This window comes from Myxocyprinus asiaticus, chromosome 25 (assembly GCF_019703515.2).
Source record: "Myxocyprinus asiaticus isolate MX2 ecotype Aquarium Trade chromosome 25, UBuf_Myxa_2, whole genome shotgun sequence".
Lineage (NCBI taxonomy): Eukaryota > Metazoa > Chordata > Actinopteri > Cypriniformes > Catostomidae > Myxocyprinus > Myxocyprinus asiaticus.
Genome location: NC_059368.1, coordinates 29,111,374 through 29,132,947, shown reverse-complemented (window position 1 = coordinate 29,132,947; position 21,574 = coordinate 29,111,374). Strand labels below are relative to the sequence as shown.

Sequence of the window (21,574 nt, the reverse complement as noted above, 5' to 3'; positions counted from 1 at the left end):
GCATGGGCAGAACTGAAAAAGCATGCGCAAGCAAGGAGGCCTACAAACCTGACTAAGTTACACCAGTTCTGTCTGGAGGAATGGGCCAATATTCCAGCAACTTATTGTGAGAAGCTTGTGGAAGGCCACCCAAAACATTTGACCCAAGTTAAACAATTTAAAGGCAATGCTACCAAACACTAACTAAGTCTATGTAAAAAGCTGCATGTGTGCGTGGCCACGCAGACTAATTGAAGGTCCCGCGCAGCACAGTTTTAGGCTTCGCACAAAAACTTACTAGCTACCGAGTAGGCAAGCGTCCAGTGAGTCGCAACGGCGAAACGAAAAGAAACGTTACCTCTAGAACCTCTTAAGAAAAATTTTTGTTTGACTTTCAAACAAGAATGGCTAAATTCAATAGTTCAAACAGATACAAGTGATGGTGCTAGTAAGACATGTCTGACATATTTTGCTACGGAGCTAGTGGGGTCTGGTTTTTTTTTTGTGCTCTGAAGCTTAAATCGAAGGAGAGTTTTCCATCGGGAAAATGTGGACCGAGTGGAAACTCGACTACCTAAAATGCCACTTAACACAAAAAGGTCACGTTGCTGCTGTGAAAACATCATATAATCGAAAACATGGAACCTCGATTAACCAGCTTCTTGGGGAGTCGAGAGAATTGAGAGAAAAGCGTATTGACCTCGCCAATAAGAACAAGTCAAACCCTGAACAAAATTTTAAAAAATGATCGATAACATGCTTATTGCCATAAAAATGAACACGTCAGTGCTGTCTGTTCAATAAATTCATGATCATCTGGTGAAATATGTTAGCCTTCCCAACAGCTGGAGAAGTAAAAACTATGCATTTGAATTTGTGGAGTCAATTAATGCAGTTGTACAAGCTGAGACTATGGAAAGTGTGAGAAATCATGTTCACACATTGATAATCGATGAAAGCACAGACATTACAGTGCATAAAATGCTGGTTCTTTACATTAAGTTTAGGAAGCAAAATTACATAACTGTGTTTGCCGGGATCATTCAGCTGGCAGGATGCAGCGCTCAGCATATTGCAGATGCAATAATAAAGTTCTACACGGATCACCGACTTGATTTACAGAAAATTGTAATGTTAACGTCCGATGGCGCCTCTGTCATGTTAGGTAAACACAATGGACTCACTGCAATACTGAGACGACAAATACCGCACCTTACGGAGCAACATTGTGTTGCTCATAGAGAGGATTTGGGAATTGATGATGCTTGGACAGGTGTGTCTTTGATGAAGGAAGTGGAAACACTGCTTAGAACAGTATATTCACTATTTAATAGGTCTTCTGTGAAGAAAAGCAAATTCAAAGAGTTAGCAAATGTTTTAGAGGTGGATTCACTGTCTTTCAGACCTTTGAATAAGGTACATTGGCTGTCACGTTGCCAAGCTGTAAATGCGTTTTTGCGCAATTACAGTGTATTAACAGAGTACTGCACGAAAGAAGCTGACAACAACGACCCGATTGCAAAATATTGTCACAAAAAACTGACCAATCCGAAGTGCAGAGTGGCTCTTACTGTGCTTGGATATGTGTTGGAAGAACTAGCTCAGCTCTGTGTCTCATTGCAGCGAAGCAATCTTACCATCATTGATGCCCATTGCCTTGCCGAGCTAAAATGGAAAAACTTGGAGAGCATGTCGTATCTCGGAGAGCATGTTTACTGGAGCAATCGAGTGAACGAGCTGTTGGAAACAAGTAACAGTGCAGTAAATACAGCGGATATTATTCTGTTTGTCCTTCAAGTCTGTGACCATCTTGATGCTTGATTTCCTGAAGGTGAGCTTAAAGAATGGTCTGCTTTTAACCTAGAAACAATGGATTCAACACTCGATTTTGATCATGGTACAGATGATGTAACCAGACTGACAAAATTTTTTTACTGTCATTATTATTAGTTGCTGTACTCATTGTAAAACAGTTAACAGAAGGGAGTAAGTCATCCAAAACTATATTAGTTTATGGTAACATGCCCGTTTTATGTAGACTGCTGGTATGGTCACAGAAGACATTTTTGTGCAAGTTGCTCACAGTTTTTAAGTTTACGTTCAGAAAAAAATGTATTTGCTCATTGCTGTAAAAAATTTGAGGGAACATTGCTTCTGACCCACTGGGAATGTGATGAAAGAAATAAAAGCTGAAATAAATCATTCTCTCTACCATTTGTCTGACATTTCACATTCTTAAAATAAAGTAGTGATCCTAACTGACCTAAGACAGGGAATGTTTGCTACGATAAAATGTCAGGAATTGTGAAAAACCGAGTTTAAATGTATTTGGCTAAGGTGTATGTAAACTTCTGACTTCAACTGTATACTGTATACTGGAGGCAGTAGATATACTGTAACAAACAGCCTCTTCATGGAGCCAGAACTTCCATCACTTCCCAAGGACACTGGAATTGTAAGAAGAACAGGAGACCTGCAAATATATAAAGCAGTATTCTTTATTGCAGATGATCAGGAACATCAGTCAACACATATGATTTTGCTGTTCATGTTGCAGTCATTAGGTCTAACCAAGTAAGGTTACATTGCATGTTTTTGATATTCTGTAGGTACAGGTGTTTAATTTACACAAAGCTCGAGATATGACACCCTTAAACATCAAAGGGAAGAATGAAGGATGAAATCCTTTGGACCTAATCCAAATAACATAACTGCATCACCAGATGGCTTGACCACCACAGTCTTGACAAAAACAGATATATTAACATTAACACATAGATGAAACAATCACAATTATAAGGCAGAACCATTCAACAGGAAAAGCTCTTTTTAAAACCTGATATCCTAATAATGAAAACTCAAGAGAAGTCTTTTTTTCCCCCAAGAGATACAGTTTATTTATTTTTCAAGAAACAACACGTCTGACATGGAAATAGTACACACTGACCATAAAGTTCTGATATGTGTGATGTATGTGATAGTGTATAATGTGACAGTCTGCTTTATGCTGTGTTTAAACAACCTGGCGCCTTAGAGCTCTCACTTTGAGTTCTCTTTCAAGGCTCACACACACTAACAAAATCATAGTCATAATGAACATTTTTAACTCTACAATTAAATGTCAATTTAGTATCTAAGGGATTAATATGCAACTTAACATCTAAACCGTAATATCAGACATGCAATATAATCAAAACCCACAATCAATAAATGCATTTTCCCTCACACTTCCTTCTGTGTTTCAAGTAGATTTATGCATATCTGCACTGCCACTGACAGGGTCGGTCTACAGCAGGTGCTGAAGACAACACCCATCCCTCTTTTGGCCCATTTTGCTTTGAAATTTTGACCTTTACATTATGAAATATTAAATAATGTACATTTGGATTGCTGTCCAGTATGCTTCTTAGCATTATACAAATAGTACATTGTTATATAGTCCATGTTTAGATTATTTTTCTAAATTTACTGTCATTCGAGTTTTATTTATTACTGCTGTTGTTGAAGAAAATCTGTGTATGTGTATAAAGTAGAGTGTCCCTATAAAGAATGTGTTGAGAAAAAAGGTGGACTGAGCACAGGACAGCAAGAGAGATGGGAGGGGGTATGCATAAAAGTTATCATTTAGTCTTGAAGTTTAACAAATATGAAACTAACAATCTCCTCAAAACTTTTCCACTGCTTTACCTAACAACTACTTTCCAATAAGACAACTTAATAGCGTGATATAATAATGACATAATACAGAAAACAACGTTAAAAAATCTTTATATTGATTAAAACTAACTAACTAACTAACTAGATAGTTCCCAGCCTCCCCCAGAGATCCATGCAAAAGTTATGAATACTATTAATAATAGTACAGGGATTACATATAATTTTTCCCTTTAAATCGCCTGTTATAGTACAATACAACAGACATCTGTACTGCTAAAATAAACAGAGAGCAGTTAGCATACAGGCTACAGAGCTGCAAGTTATCGCGATAACACGATAGGTTTTTTTTCATCAGGCATTACAAACGGCTACACCCTGGAGACCCGACTGTCAGGGGACTCGATTACTTGTCGAGCCCGTTACATTTCTCTCAGCTCGATCGCTCCCAACCCACTTATCTGTGTTTCCCCACCCCGCAGGTCAAGCGCTTTTCCGCGCCGGATTTCATTGGGGCGGGGGGCTGGCTACTGGAGCGGGGGTTACTCGAGAGAGTAAGAAAGGGCAGGCCCCTTATCATCATCATCATCATCACTTCCACTCCCTTCATCATTCTCAAACATCATCATCAACGCGACGAGGCGTGTCTGCGGTCACTCGACTCGGCGTTGCGATAGAAACATACCGGAACATCAAGCAGCAGCTGCACACGCCGAATCAAGCGAACAAAAATGCATCGCATTGACCGCGCGCCGAGCCCGGATGCTGTTTGATGTAGGCCCGCGGCACACATTTTGTTAATTATTTTTTTGATCTGGAAATTTCTTAACTGTTGGGAGAGCGCGAGCGAGCAGTGCGGCCTAACATCCGCTGCATCCGGCTGAATGAACGATGCGGACTTTACCAGCGCCCTGATTCACACGGATGACCGTTTCACCACATCGGACCAGCGTCTCTTTTCTGCGATCTGCGAGTTTTTGTGGGATTTACGGGGATAGCTCGTAGCGGAGATACAATGTGGAAGTGGAGACGGCTGATGCGGTTGTCCAACCGCTCCTTAATGGCCTTTCTCTTTTTCTTCTCCATGTCCACGACCTGCCTGTACTTCATCTATGTGGCTCCTGGAATAGGTAAGTACATCTGATCACTCGGCCGTATTGATCATGAGGAGGATTTGGGGTAATGTGATCAAAACTGTAGCGGGTCTGTGTTAATCGCGTTTCATTCATCACTGATCGCCACTGTGAGCTGCGTGCTTACATAGGCAATATAATCATCACAGGCTCGGAATGATGCTTAGAAATGCTGTTATGCTATACAGTGCAGTCTAAGTAGGCAGCTCACTGGGTTTTGAGGCACCACTAGTTTGTTGGATTACCTTTAAAGGAGAAATTAGATCAGATTTGGCATTATCAGTTTATTGTCCACTATTTTACCATTTGTGAGTTTCTAATGTCTGGCTTGCCAGCTCCTCCTCAATTTGAAGATACGAGTTGTTTTGAGTTATGGACTGTTTATATCTGTATGCATGGCTCCGTTGCCTCTTGTTGAAACTGCTCAGAGCAAAAACTCCATGACTGGGATTAAGTTATCTCTCTGTGAGCTATATTAGCCTTATGTATCACAGTTTAGCAAAATAACCAAGGATGCCGATGCCCTGATACCATTTTTTTTCTCTCCCGATCCGATTCCAGTACCTGAACTCTCGGTATCGGCAAATACCGATCCCGATGCGATATCGGTGTTGTTCATTTCTTAATCAGTTTATAATATCTATACCTCACTGTGTGGAGCAAATTGTAGGTACTCTTTAGATGTAAAGAAACAAAAACATCTAACTTCAATTTGTGTTAGTATAAAATAGAGATAACAAACAATGTAGCCTATTAAGATTTTTTTTTCCTTTATACATATTAATATAAATAATAATAAAACTAAAATAATAATAATAATTGTTATTAATAACAATTAAAAATATTAACATTTTAGAATACCAAAGTAATCTATTTCAGTCATAAGTTTTTCACTTTAAAACCCTGCGGCTTTTATTTTGACTGAATATTCCAGGAATACGGTGACCCTGTGCTGCGTTCCATTCAACTCGGAAAGTCAGATTTTCCAACTTCCTACTGGGGAAAGTGCATTGGAACACCACTTGAAGTCGTAATTCAAACTTGAAAAGTCGTGTGGAAATTTAGCCGAAATGCAGGTGCGTGACGTCACAGAATCATGTCGGCACCCAGGAAGATATACAAAATAAGTGATAAATATTCACTTGTACTAAATCCGATAAATGATTAAAAGTTCCTACGTTCCATGATATTAAAGCGTGTTTAACTAACGTTAGCAGAGTAGCACGTGTTCAAAACATGGTAAGTTATCAAGGGCGTAGATTTGGCTTGAACATTTGGGGGGCTGCAGGTTACCTCCCCCCATCCCCCCTGGAATCTACACCCCTGTAAATTATACTCTCTTTTGATAATCGTACACCTGTAGCACAAATGCTAGCGTTGCAGATTGTTTCTGAATTGGGTAGCCTAGAGATATCTCTGGTGACAGTCAAACACATGCTAAGCTAATGGGAGCATTGCAGTTTTGTTTCCTTAAACGTCATCTTCTGAGCATCTGGCAATGGATTGCATTTATGGTTGGAGATCGGAGATATCAAGTAGGCATATCCCACATCCGACTTGAATGGAATGCAGCATTACAGTGTCTGCGTGAGCTAGTTCACAGTAGTTTAATATGCTTTTCATTCAAAATATGGTGAATTGCTTCTCCGGTTCCGATTTTAATGCGTTTTATAAGCGAACTGAACTATCGAACATCTGCATTTGAGATGTAGTTTGTGTGTAACACAGCAGAGCACCACTCATTTACTGAAGACCTAAACTACTGAACACTCATTTACCACTCATTTACATTTATTGCTGTGCTATCATTTACAGTCATTGACAGCAGTTAAGTTTTGAAGTATCTAATAATGGGTCAAACAGTCACTAAAGATGGGATTTGTTGGTTGTAATTTGTTTTATTTTGTCCATTATATAGACTCTTGGAACATTTAATGTTGCCACATTTAATTAGTAACACACAGGGTTTTGAGCAAATGTATAAGACAAATAAATGTACAGGGCAATAGGATACAATCAGTATTGTTCCAATTGACAACATTTGTTTTAACAGTCATTATATGTGTGTGCATTACACATTGATTTTAAACAAATGTACTTAATTTCTCATGATATCCCAGGTATGTATGACTTTCTTTCTTCACCAGAACACATTTGAAGAAAAATAGAAAAATATCTTAGCTCAGTAGGTCCTTAAAATGCAAGTGAATGGAGATTTCTCTTTTGAAGCTCCAAAATTCACAGACAATCAGCATAAACGTCATCCATACGACACCAGCTGTTAAATTAATATCTACAGTTGCAATCGATATTATTCAACCCCCCTGACCAGCAAAATATTGTGGTAATGTGAATTAAAACACATCAACTAAAACCTCAGTAAACAGTCAAAGTAAGTTTTTAATACACATTTGAGTGATTTTGAGAACAAAGAGTTCAGTTTACCCAAATTTTAAAATAAAAAATAACAAATTCTCTTTGTTATTTTGTACAGTAGGTTATATCGGAGCATCCTTTATCCTTAATAACAGCAAATAAATGTTTCAGGTAAGTGTTCTCAGGCTATGGACACCTCTCTATTAAAATTTTTACACATTTCTCATGAGGAAAAACTAGAGGACTCAAGATGGTGCCGAGTAAGGCTGCTGCATTGGGAGCTCCGGAACAACATTGTAGTTTTTTGTTTGCAATTCATATGTTTTTTTGTCTTGGATGTTGTCTTATTGTCTACGACAGACAAACACTTTTGGACATTGGTTCTGCAATTACACACCGTAAACCGGACTTCAAATTCCTCAATGCCGACCTGCTGTTTACAAACACGCCAGCGGAGCCCTTTGTCTGGGCTGCCCGGCCGCGGAAACGCAGAAGGAAAAGGGGAAATAGAGCCGGCGTTCTCATCAGAGTAAGACATTGTGCAAATCGACCCCCACTACCCAGTATTCTACTGGCAAATGTTCAGTCACTGGACAACAATCTCTGCGAGCTGAGAGCGCGGATCTCTTTCCAACGAGAGACGAGGGACTGCTGCATTATCTGCCTTACAGAAACTTGGATGTCTGCGGAGAATCCAGATTCAGTCATCGAACCCGCGGGGTTCTCCGTGCACTGAGCGGACAGAGCGAAAGACCTCTCAGGTAAAAGCAGAGGTGGTGGTGTATGTTTTATGATCAACAAATCCTGGTGTGATCAGAGGAACGTACATTCTATCAAGTCTTTCTGCTCTCCTGATCTGGAATTTCTCTTGCTTCTGTGTCGACCATTCTGGCTACCGAGGGAATTCACAGCGGTCATTATCACAGCTTTGTACATCCCGCCACAAGCCGACACAGACCGGGCACTCAAGGAACTGTATGGGATTGTAAGCAAGCAGGAAACTGCGCACCCTGAGGCCGCGTTCATTGTGACCGGGGACTTTAACAAAGCCAATCTCAAATCAGTCGCACCAAAATACCACCAACACATCAGTTTCAACACCCGAGGGGACCGGGTTTTGGACCATTGCTACTCTCCCTTCTGGGATGGTTACAAATCCCTCCCCCGCCCACCAAATCGGACCACTTTTCCATTCTGCTTCTGCCTGCTTACAGGCAGAAACTGAAACAGGAAGCACCCACCCTCAGAACGATCCAGTGCTGGTCGGACCAATCAAAATCTATGCTACAAGATTTTGATCACGCGGACTGGGAGATGTTTCCGGTCCGCCTCTGATGACGACATCGAGGTTTACACTGATAGCGTAACATGTTTCATCAGAAAGTGCATAGAGGATGTTGTTCCGTCCAAAACAATACGGATCTACCTGAACCAGAAACCATGGATTAATAGCGATGTTCGCGTGGCACTTAATGCGCGGAACTCCGCTTTTAATTCCAGGAATGCGGAGGAGCATAAACAAGCCAGTTATGCCCTCAGAGCAGCAAAACGCCAGTACAGGAACAAGATTGAAGGGCAGTTTAACACCACCAACTCTAGAAGCATGTGGCAGGGAATTAATATCATCACGGACTTTAAAGGGAATAAAAACTCCACCGTGAACACCGCTGCCTCTCTCCCGGATGAGCTAAATACTTTTTATGCACGGTTCGAGGGAAATAACACCGTCCTTGCAGAGAGAGCTCTCACGGCCGACGCTACAGAGGTTAGTTCACTCTCCGTCTCTGTAGCGGATGTAACCCGATCCTTCAGACAGGTGAATATCCGTAAAACCGCGGGTCCAGATGGCATTCCGGGCCGCGTCATCAGAGCATGTGCAAACCAACTGGCTGGTGTTTTTACGGACATTTTCAACCTTTCCCTCTCCTTGTCTGTAGTCCCCACATGCTTTAAAATGTCCACCATTGTTCCTGTAACAAAGCAATCCGAAATCACTTGCTTAAATGACTGGTGTCCTGTTGCTTTGACCCCCATCATCAGCAAATGCTTTGAGAGACTAATCAGAGATTACATCTGCTCTATGCTGCCTCCATCACTGGACCCATTGCAGTTTGCTTACCGCAACAACCGCTCCACTGATGATGCCATTGCATCTACACTACACACTGCTCTCTCCCATCTGGAAAAAAAGAACACTTATGTGAGAATGCTGTTTGCAGACTACAGCTCAGCATTCAACACCATAGTGCCCTCCAAGCTTGATGAGAAACTCCAGGCTCTGGGCTTAAACAGCTCGCTGTGCAGCTAGATCCTGGACTTCCTGTCAAGCAGACGCCAGGTGGTTAGAATGGGCAGTAACATCTCATCACTGACCCTCAACACTTGAGCCCCGCAGGGCTGTGTTCTCAGCCCACTCCTGTACTCCCTGTACACACATGACTGTGTGGCAACACAAAGCTCCAATGCCATCATTAAGTTTGCTGATGATATGACGGTGGTAGGTCTGATCACTGACAATGATGAAACAGCCTACAGAGAGGAGGTGCTCACTCTGACATGCTGGTGTCAGGAGCATAACCTCTCCCTCAACGTCAGTAAGACAAAGGAGCTTGTGGTGGACTTCAGGAGAAGAGAAAGAGAACACAGCCCCATCACCATCAATGGAGCACCAGTGGAGAGAGTCAGCAGCTTCAAGTTCTTGGGTGTCCACATCACTGAGGAACTCGCATGGTCTGTCCACACTGAGGCCGTTGTGAAGAAGGCTCATCAGCGCCTCTTCTTCCTGAGATGGTTGAGGAAGTTTGGAATGAACCGCCACATCCTCACACGGTTCCACACCAGCACTGTAGAGAGCATCCTGACTGGCTGCATCTCCGCCTGGTACGGCAATAGCACCGCCCACAACCGCAAAGCCCTGCAAAGGGTGGTGCGAACTGCCAGACACATCATCGGAGGTGAGCTTCCCTCCCTCCAGGACATATATACCAGGCGTTGTGTGAAAAAAGCTCGGAGGATCATCAGAGACTCCAGCCACCCAAGCCATGGGCTGCTCTCACTGCTACCATCAGGCAGGCGGTATCGCAGCATCAGGACCCGCACCAGCCGAATTCATGACAGCTTCTTCCCCCAAGCTATCCGACTTTTGAACTCTTGATCTCTCACGATCAATATACATCAGCACTGCACTTTATTAATCTTATTATCTCACACTGGACTGTCATAAATTATTATATTCTCTCTTAACAACACACTGGCAACTGACTATCAACCGACATGCCAATACAGTACGATATAACCTACTGTACATTTTATATATACTATATATACTTTTTTTATTGTATAATGTGTATTCTATATTGTGTGTATTGTATAATGTACATTGTATGTTATTATTTGTATATTGTGTTGTGTGTAATTATGTGTATATTAGATTTTAAATTGTGTTGTGTTAATCTGATGTTTATTGTAGATTGGTATATGTCTCATCACTGTCACGACTGCTATGTTGCTTGGAACTGCACCCAAGAATTTCACAAACTATTGCACTTGTGTATATGATTGTTTGACAATAAAAGTGATTTTATTTTGATTTGAAAAGCTTCCAGCTCATTGACATTCTTTGGTTTCTGTGCTGCCACTGCTTCCTTGAAATCCCAACAACGGTTTGCAATGGGGTTTTAATGATGGACTGAAAGGGCCATTTAAGGACATTCCACGACCTATCCCTGAACTAGATTGTGGACAACCTGGATGTATCCTTGGTGTTATTGTCTTGCTGGAAAGTCCAGTGATCATCGAGCTTCAATTTACACACTGAAGGCATCACATTTTTCATGCCAAAATGGCGTGATACCTGAAAGAATCCATGGTATCAGTCACATAGTCAGGATAGCCGTTTCCTGCAGCTGCAAAACACCCCCATAACAGGACTGACCCACCTCCATGCTTGACTGTGGGGATGGTGTCGTTCTTGTCATCTTACTCCAGACGTACTGCTGACCCATGGGTCTAAAACTCATTTTCAGTTTAGTGTCATACGTCTATAAAACCTACTTCCAGGACTCCACAGGTCTTTCCTAAATACTTATTGAATATTCAAGTCAACATTTCCCTAGGTGAAGTTTTGCTTTCTTCCACACCCCAAGAAGGTTGTTGTTGTACCATATTTAAAAAATGTATGAATGGTTTCTGCCAACTTTGTCTATTGGAAATTGAAGTGCCTTGGAAATGTACTTTTAGCCATGACCTTTCTTGTGTAATGAAATAATCTCCTCTATTAGCTTTTGAGACAGCTTATTTTTAATTACATTTTTTGCATAGAAATACATTTTTGCTTACAACGCTAAACTTAAATTTTTAAAACTTAAATAAGTGCCATTGCAGATTGTTTGATTTAATTTTGTTTTAAAACAATTACATGTGTATAGCCTTACATATTTAAGAAACAGCTACATGCAATAGGGGCTGAATAATTATGACATGGCTGTATTTTTAAAAAACAAAATCCTGCTATTTAGAAATATTAGGTTATATATTCACATATACACTTTGAGTGTGTCGCTCAACTGATATAGATGTAAAGTTTAAAAATTCTGGGTCATCGGAAAAGCGTACTTTTGTAAATCCTTACTGTCTTGGGGGGGGGGGGGGGGTTTGAATAATTTCGATTGCAACTGTAAATATTTAAGTACTTTTTAAAACTCTAAATCATGCTTCCGGTCGGCAGCAGTACGCGCTTGTGACGTAATCGCATTGGCGTTTGAAAAACGTGAGAACTTGATGTACGTGCGTCAAAGCCGGAAGAGCAGTGCTGTGTTTACAAGTGAGGAGGAACGCTGTACAGTAGCTTGGTTGGTTGGTTTTGGTTTAGAGCTTTATTTATCTGTTTCTTTACTCACATTGGTGCATTTATGTGCTTATCCTGGATGTCTCAACCGAGTGGAGAATGTGAAATTACGTCTGTATCATGGCAACGCGTTGTATCGATAAAGTTTAAGCTGACTGACTGTGATTTTTGGAGCTTCAAAAACGGCACCTGGCTGATGGACACAGTCGCGGGACGCTCATCCCTCGAGCATGCGCACTTGCTGCAGCTAGATTATAACGTGATGGTTTGCGACTTATTGAATCATAACATGTGGCACTGTGCTTTCTTATCGTGAAGAAAATTGGCAATACGCAGCCTTGTTAAGGGTTTTTTTTTTTTTTTGTGAGTTAAAGATGGATTGAATTGAACAGAAAGGTGAGAGTCTTCGCCCCATTATACACTGCAACAAAATACATATTTGATTTGTTTTTGTTTTGGCTTGTTTTCCAATATAAATATATAAAACTCCTTTAAAACAATGTACATTTTCTTTAGCAGCTATACTGCAGAAGAAAAAAATTTTTTATCTGAGAATGTTGACTAATGTTAAAAATACACATTTTAAAATATCTAAAAATCCTTTAAAAAAAAGATGCATTCACCTGAGAAGCAGCATAGAAGATATTTAGACTTGCTTTTAGAGAATAGATCTTGAATATAAGTATATTTTGTCTTTACTGCACTTGCAGAAGTATAACCAAGTGAAAAAATACACTTCTATACAAAATGAACTTAAGATACATTCTCTTAAAGCAAGTCTAAATATCTTATATGTTGCTTCTCAAATAAATGTAGCTTATTTTAAGGATTTTTAGACTATTTTAAATGGAAAACAAGATAAAAACACTTGATAAGAATATAATTTTTTGTAGTGAATTTGTTTTACTGAGTTAAACTTAAATCCTTTAATTCAGTGAATGTCATTTAGAGGTATTTTTAAAAGATGATTTTGTCCTCTTTATTGTTAGCAAGCACATTTAATACAACCTTTTAAGTCGGGGCACAAGCTGAATAGTCGGTTAATAGCTAATGATTAATCATTGCAATAATCATCCCGAATAGTCAAATAATTGTTCTAATAATCATTAGTCGATTATCAAAATAATCGTTAGCTGCAGCCCTAAAATGCATGTTAACAGTGTCAGTGGATTACACACCTTTTCAATGGTTTCAGAGCAGTTCTGTGCTCGATACACAGGGATTCTATCTAAATTGTGTCCTGACAGATGTGCTCCGAGTTTGGTTTGGTGTGCTAACGTGCGCTAAAATGCTGCACATTTGTGTAATTGCTCGTATCTCTGTTTGACCGCTACAATTTACTATACACATTTAAAATAACCCCATGACAGTGGGTTTGTGTGGACAGCAAGGCAGATGAGACCATTTCACTGCATTAAAAGGATGTTGTCTGCTCAACTACAAACAACAGAACTTATGTTCCTTCAGTTTTCAAAATAAAAACTTCCACCAAAATAAAGGCTTGAGTGTTTAACAGGACTGCATGAAACCTCTCTATTAATGTGATGAACTGCACCTGTGATTACTCTGCAAGAACACATGAACTTGAGGAGAACACTAAAAATCACCTTGGAATCAGTTGGTTAAATTAATTGCAAAACTGGTGGAGAAAAGAGAAGTTAGTCTTGAGAAAAGGTCCAACATCAGTTGTTTGCAATTGTCACTTGGTTTGATACTTTTTCATCTAATTCTGTTAAATTGTACATTCATTTTTAAGCCTGGGTTAGTGTCCAAAAGTGTCCAGATATCTTTTGGGTTTGCTGCATTATAATTATTTTTTTAGGCTTGTTTTAACTTGGGACTTGCTAGTGATCGACCGATGTTGGTTTATCAATATCCAATGCAGATGATGTAATGCCTGTATACCATGTCTATATCACAAAACAGATAAATGTTAGGGATGTTGTGCATGCTATTCGGTTAAACGTTCAACGCGCCTGCATCTTGAGACACCTGCACTTTGTTTCATTCGTCGCGCTGCATGCATCATGTGACTGGTACACTGTTACACATGATTCCAGATTGTTTTTCATCTTGCAAAGTTTCTGCGCTTGATAAACGGTAAGCCAATGTTTTTTCACCTTTTACTCTGGTGTGCAGACTGTAATTTCACAAGTTCAATGCTAAACCATTTTTAAAAAATCAAAGCATCCAGAAGCAGCTAATAAACTGCATATCCATTATGTGGCAAAAAGTATGTGGAAAGCCTCCTCCTTTAAGTTTAGCTACACCCATTATTAACTGGTGCATAAAATCAAGTATACTGCCATGCATTCTCCTTAGACAAACATTTACAGTAGAATGAGGCCTTTTTCTGTTCCAGCATGACAATGCCTCTGTGCGCACAATGAAAGGTCTATAACCAAATGGTTAATTGAGTATGGTGTAGAAAAACATCGCCCAGTCCTGAACCCCAATGAACACCTTTGGGATGAAATGCAACCAACTTCAGTACAATCGGCCAATATTAGTGCCTGATCTCTCTTATGCTATTTTGTGTGAATGGGAGCAAAACCCCAAAGCCATCTTCCAACATCTAGTGGAAAACCTTCCCAGAATAGTGTATGCTGTTGTAGCAGTACAGGAGGACCTACTCCCTAATATGGTTTTGAAATTAAATGTCCAGCAAGCACATATGGGTGTTCAGGTGTCCATATACTTTTGGCTAGTGGTCGACTGATATATCGCCAAGGCTGATAAATCGGCCGATATTCTAAATTTTTAAAATGTTAAAAATTTTTCCCATTTGGCCGATTGTTTTCTTAAGGCCACAAGGGCGCAGAGAATTATTTGCATGTGAAGGATCGTCTTAGACATGTAAACAACCAATCACAGTTCGTTTTGTTGTTACGTGCCATTGTGCTACTACAATAATAGACCGTTGTGCAACAGTCTCATTTAATGATCCGCATATCAGAGCCATGACGCGTTAAATTGCTCGCCTGTTTCTTTCTCCGTCTCCCGCAACAGTTCCCTGTATCTCTTAACTGTCTTGTCTAATGATAAAAAGGCAAATATCAATAAAACGTATATCATATACTGTCTGCAAATATGTGGATATTTAGTTTAAACTGATGTAATTCACAAACTTCACGAAATCCAGCTTTTTCTTCCTGTCCAGCGCTCATCTAATATCTTCCTCCTGAAGTATGTATTCTATCAGCCAGAGTCAAAAACTTAAGAATAAGGATCAAATGTTCCTCTAATAATTCACAAATCATGATGGTCAGTCTGTGATAACCAAGCAGGCTCTCGCTGGATCGTGAGTGTAACATCAAAGGAAAAGCGCTTCACGTGCACTATGAATAAATGCCATATTCACACTACGTACTGTATGTACAGTTGGTTTGATTGGGTCTTTAATGAGAAAATGCGACTGGTAATGCTCAAATGCCATCCATTGTTGCTGGACTGTGTGTACTGTAATTTCCTTCTTTCTAATAATAATAACAATTTCTTCATGCAGAAATGAATTACTAAAATTGTATGACAAAACAGCAATCAGAAGAAACTACTATCTACCATTTAATATACAATCTTATTTTTTAAAGATAATTAAATATAACAAAAGTTTATTAATATAATTTTTTTATAAGTTTTGTGTGAAATTGAGTAAATATAGTGCTAAATAAGATTTATTAATTTTTTATTTTTTAGCAAATTTATGATTTGTTATTTACTATATTAAATTGTGATATATTGGCATTGTATCGACCACCCTGCTCTCTGGATATCAGCATCGGCCATTAAAAAACCCATATCGGTCAACCACTACTTTTGGCCAAATGAAAACGATTCACATGAGACTAAAAAAAAAAAAAAAAATCACCCAAAATATTTTATCACACTTTTGTTAATTGGTCGAGCAGGTTCAGGCTGATGTGGATAACCTCAAAAGTACCAAATATATCATTCTATCACTGGAATAAACTGGCAAGGAAAACAGTACATTGCTGTTAAAGGAATATTCTGGGTTCAGTACTAGGGCTGGGAATCGTAAGGAATTTAACGATTCCGATTCTTTAACGGTTCCAGTTTCCATAAATTATTTTAGTACTTTTTTTTTTTTTTTTTTTTTTGGAAATGATCAATGCAACACTTTTTGTATTTACTACCATCTGCTGTCTGTTACCAAATAGTCTGAATGAGCTTTATTGCCAAGTATGCTTACACATATAAGGAATTTTTCTTGGTGACAAGCTTCCAGTGCACAAACAATACAACAACAAGACAATAATAATAAAAGAAAAAAAGGCAATAGAAAATATAAGTATATATAGAAATACACAAGACTGTGTGTGTATGTATGTGTGTGTGTGTGTGTGTGTGTGTGTGTATATATATATATATATATATATATATATATATATATATATATATATATATATATACACACACACAAGTATGTACAAATAAAATCTGTTATATACAGTGCAAAGGAATGTAATGCAGAAGAGGTAGGATATGTGAAATATAATTGACTAAGCTGTGTATTGCACAATGGGGCAGTTTTAACAGTTCATGAGATGGATAGCCTGAGGGGAAAAAACTTCTTGTGCCTGACGTTCCTGTTGCTCAGAGCTCTGTAGTGTCGGCCAGAAGACAACAGTTCAAAAAGGTAGTGGGCAGGGTGAGTGGGGTCTAGATTGATTTTTCAGTTCAGTTCTTGAAGGGAGGACAGGGGGCAACAATTAATCCAGCAGTCCGAACTGTCCTTTGTAGTCTTTTGATGTCCGATTTCATAGCCGAACCAAACCAGACAGTTATAGAAGTGCAGAGGACAGACTCAATGACTGCTGAGTAAAACTGGATTAGCAGCGCCTGTGGCAGGTTGAACTTCCTCAACTGGCAAAGGAAGTACAACCTCTGCTGGGCCTTTTTCACAATGGAGTCAATGTGGGTCTCCCACTTCAGGTGAGATGTTGTGCCCAGGAACCTGAATGACCCCACTGCTGCCACAGCGCTGTTTTAGAATGGTGAGTGGGGTAAGTGTTGGGGTGTCCACAATCATCTCCACTGTTTTGAGTGCGTTGAGCTCCAGGTTGTAATGACTGCACCAGTGAGCCATCCGTTCAACCTCTCTTCTGTATGCAGTCTCATCGTCTTCTTGGAAACATTCTCATAGAAACTGATATATGATGTTACAGTTTCTTTGAGCTCATCCAGATTGGTGTCTGCAGCTTCAAAAACACTCCAATCAGTGCAGTCAAAGAAGGCATGTAGTGCCAACTCTGCTTCATTTGTCCATCTTTTTACAGCCTTTACTACAGGTTTAGCTGATTTTAGTTTCTGCCTGTAGATTGGATCATCAGATGATGAACCAGACAGTGATTAGAGAGTCCCAAATAAACATCCTTTAATGTTTTGTAGCAGTGATCCAGTATATTTCTGTCTCTGGTGGGGCATGTAATGTGCTGTCTGTATTTTGGCAGTTCACGGGTGAGGTTAACGAGATCATTTCAGATTTCTAAAGAGCAGACATTCCAAATCAGAAATACATTTAATACAATTCTTGTAAAAGGTGTGTTTGCAGACTTTTTAGAGACATCATTACAATCCAATAATAGATCCTAACAATATAAAAAAAGAAATAAAGAATCTAAACCAACAAGAAATGTGATGTCGTTAGGGTTGCGTGGTATACCGGTACTAATGAAATATCACGATACTGTACGATATCATCTTGTTGTTAATTTCGGTACCATATTAAAGTATGCTGCCATTAGCAAAATGTAATGTAATGTGAGATGAAATCAAAGAGCATTTGGAAAATAATAATAAAAAAAGTCTCGATATTGCCAAGTGTGATCATTAAACAGCAGAAGGATATAATTTAATGAAATAATATACAGTTACATAACAGAATGATTGAGCGGCTCCGTACTGCTCTGTCATCTCCTTCACACACACACACAAGCAGGCGCGCACACAAACACAACACACCCTAATGCTTTATTTTCATGCAGTGTGTCCAGTAGTATCCATCTGCAGAGCCACAGAGCAATGTTTTAGTGTATGATCGGCTGTGAACTCTCAAATGACCATTTTCACCATTGCAGCTCCTAGATTTCAGCTCGCCAGTCGCGGGAAGCTTGATATAGCAAACTATTCACAAACAGGAAGGACTTCAGAGGTCTTTCAGAATAAAAGTCCCACTGAAATAAGAGCTCTATTCAACTGGATGTGTGAAATTGAAGTCATTACAACAAAAAAATATTACTACTGTATAAAAGTGTAATATTTAAAGTAGTCGCAACAATACTCATAATAACAATAATATAATATTAAATGGTTATATTATTAGTATTATTATCTGTAAGCAATATCACAATTATATCACATATTAGCATGTTGTGATTCAGCCACTGCAGCCTTTTGCCTCTGGTAATCAGATTGTTTTCATTTAATGTTGTCATTAATACTGTAAAGCTCTGTTGTGCGTCTTTTTTGTTTTTTTACCAGAAGTAATATATATATTTGAGTTGGTATCAATACCGAGGTACCAGGGCTGGTATCGTACCGAAGCCAAAATTTTGGTATCAGAGCAACCCTAGTATTGCATTAATTTAATATTTTTTAAAATTCCACGGATTACAACATAACTTGCATATCTTTAATTAGGGCAAAAGTCATAATCACGATTATTTTTGTCAAAACTGATATCACGATTATTTAACACGATTAATCGTTGACTGGAAACATCATGTATTTATTGAACTTTTAAAAAAAAAAAACTAGTCCCTATAACAGTGGATTTCCTTGAACTTTAAATATTTCAACTGAAAAAAAAAAAAAAAGAGATAAATTAAAGAAATAAATAATATAAAAATAAATTAGATCAAAATACGTAAGATCAACTATGTTGTAGTTTAGTGCTGGGCGATATGTGAAAAAATATTTCATCAGTTAAATTGTCAACCCCCCTGCCGTGGGTCAGTGAATTGTTTTTTCTTTTATTGATTTTGCTTGAAAAATTTATTGAAACACTAAAAACATAAGACATTTCTAAATTGAAATTGCACTTTAAACAAAACGAAAAAAGTAATTAAAATAACGAAGTGATTAAAAAAAATTTGTTTGTATTGAATTTTGGTAAGAATGCTGCCTAAAGAAAATAGAATAAAACGTAATTTTATGTTCAATGTGAACGTGTCGTATTATTTTAAGATTTAATCACTTTCGTCTTTGCTTCTTTAACACAAATATATACTGTATATTACTGAATCTGCAGAGTTGCGTTTACGATGCATGCTAAACACGTGGAAATAAAGTGAACTAAACTCACAGCACCTCCCGAGATGATCAGCGATAATTTGCAGCATTCTCATAGATGAGATTATTCTTGCAAACAGTTTTCAGACGAATGAAACGGAGAAAAAAACAGTGAAAACTCTTTACACGCACTTGTTCCACAAGACGGGCTCGTGCTGCATGCCTCTGATGGCTTTTCTTTTGTCTAAAATATAATAAAGTGTGTTTCATCAAGCGCATTTCTTGTCATGCGTCACTCCGAGACGGTCACCCGCCTGTTGCGGGTAGATGAGCAAAATTACTCGTGCATGAAATACATTTGGATGAGGAGCTCTCGAACTGGATTCAGACTCGTTGCATTTGGCGGGTGGCGCGTGCTAGTTTCATACCCTGGGCTGGGCTACAGTTTAATATATTTACTGACTTCCCAGATCCATGGTTTTGCCATTTCCTGATATTGTCGATCATCGTTGATCGATTGAGTTTCGCAATCGGCATCGGGCCCAAGTGCACTTCCACAACCAACTGAAAACTACTAAACATTTATTCAATATATAAAAATGACCAGAGGTCCTCTTTCCATCATCTTGACTCGGCTGAACTAAACATGTCACAGCCTGGCAAAACGAGGGCATCGGTGTGAAACGGAATGCGTCACAATTATCGTTTTATCTCGATTATTTTGTTTTCATAAATGTTGGAAGCCAAAATCGTAATTGAAAATAACATTTGATTAATCGCCCAGCCCTATCTTTAATTATACATTTTCATATGAACAATCAGTAAGTAACTGCACTGCTTGATTTAATAGAGACACAGGTCATCATTAAATAAACAGTAACAGTTCCAGAGACAGTTTAAACTGTCTTTTGTAGCCTAATGTTGTACTTCTGGCTTGTGAGACTTCAACAGTTCTTATTTAATTTAGAGTTGGACATTCATAACTTGTACATCAGTATAAGATTACTTGCATACCGGACTATAAATGGAAGCGCTGTATGTTTTGCACTTTTAGATTCAAAAGAACCGGCTCAAGACTTGTTCGATCGGGAATCGAATACACTGGTAGAGCTGTGTTTTACGCTGTAGAGTCAGTAAAGGGCTGTGCTGCTGGAAACAATGTCAGAGTATTTCAGGACAGTGTAAAGGCTCAATCCATCAACGCAGTTGTTATGGGTTCATACTATGCTTATATTGTTTGTCCTACCTGAGGGCGTGAAACTAGACACCAAAAGCTTCCCTTTCAACATTCCAGTCCAACAGTCAGACCTGTGGCGGAAATGCCACAGTAGAAATTCTGCTGATCTCTGTTCAAATCTTCTCATATCTGGACTGTAAAATGTTGGTCTCGAGAATGCTGATGCGCCCTGATTGATGTGGTTATGTTAAAACTGCATTCAACTGAGAAGAACAGGGTAACCTGTTTAAGGCAGCCATCGATTCTTAAAATTATTGCCGTCTGTAAATGCAATGCTTCAGGGCGGCTTGGGTGCAGAGATAAAGGTGGGAAGGAGGTGGATTACAGAAGAACATTTGTTCAGGAATTGTAGTGATTGGACCCACTGCATCTAATCCTTGTGATGCAATGCATGTACATGTTATCATTAGATAACATTAGAAAGTGAGCGCCTTGACACGTTCTTACACCGATTATGCTTAACAAGCCGACAACGTGTGTGGTCATGTAAATGCATTAAACAGTGTTCCTGTATTGATGTAAGGACATAAATGGCTTGAATAAACTGATCGACATGGGAATATTTTTGCCCTTTATCCTGATTTTGCATTGCATGTAAACACCTTTACTGGCGTTCTTACCTGCTTAGCCAGTGTGCACGCCTCATCATGGTTTGATGTCAAAAGCAGAGAATAACGTGATTGTCAAATCTTATTTAAATGTGGTTTTCTTGTTTTGTCAGATTTTTAACAAAAAATATGCTTATTTTTGGGAGTTATTAGGTATTGATGTGAGTGGAAACAGGCTCTCTGACTGCTTCTTAAAGGGACAGTGCACCCTAAAGTGCTTTCATCAAACACCCTCATGTTGTTTCAGACTTGTATGACTTTCTTCTGTGGAACACAAATAGAGATGTTTGACAGAATGACAGTCCGTCACCTTTTACTTTCATTGTACAGTATGAAAAATATATGTAATGAAAGAAAATGGTGACTGAGATTAACATACTGCCTAACAGCTCCTTGTGTTTCATGAAAGAAAATCATTGACAGCTTCATTTTTGTGTGGACTATCCCTTTAAATAGTACTGTTTTCTATATCTTATATTTTTGTTGTATT

The 21,574-nt window shown here is 38.9% G+C and overlaps 1 protein-coding gene across 4 annotated transcripts in view; it reads left to right on the top strand.

Annotated features, from left to right (window-relative positions):
* Positions 1-3,988: 3,988 nt before the first annotated feature.
* Positions 3,989-21,574, top strand: part of LOC127416439 (beta-1,4-galactosyltransferase 6-like) — a 42,537-nt gene continuing 24,951 nt past the window's right edge. The window contains exon 1 of one of the 4 annotated variants that reach the window (XM_051655806.1): positions 3,989-4,763. In XM_051655806.1, coding sequence (XP_051511766.1) covers positions 4,649-4,763 — 115 coding nt within the window. In that variant the 5' untranslated portion in view covers positions 3,989-4,648. The remainder of the gene's footprint in view (positions 4,764-21,574) is intronic. The other 3 variants (XM_051655807.1, XR_007893103.1, XM_051655804.1) reach the window with 3 other exon arrangements.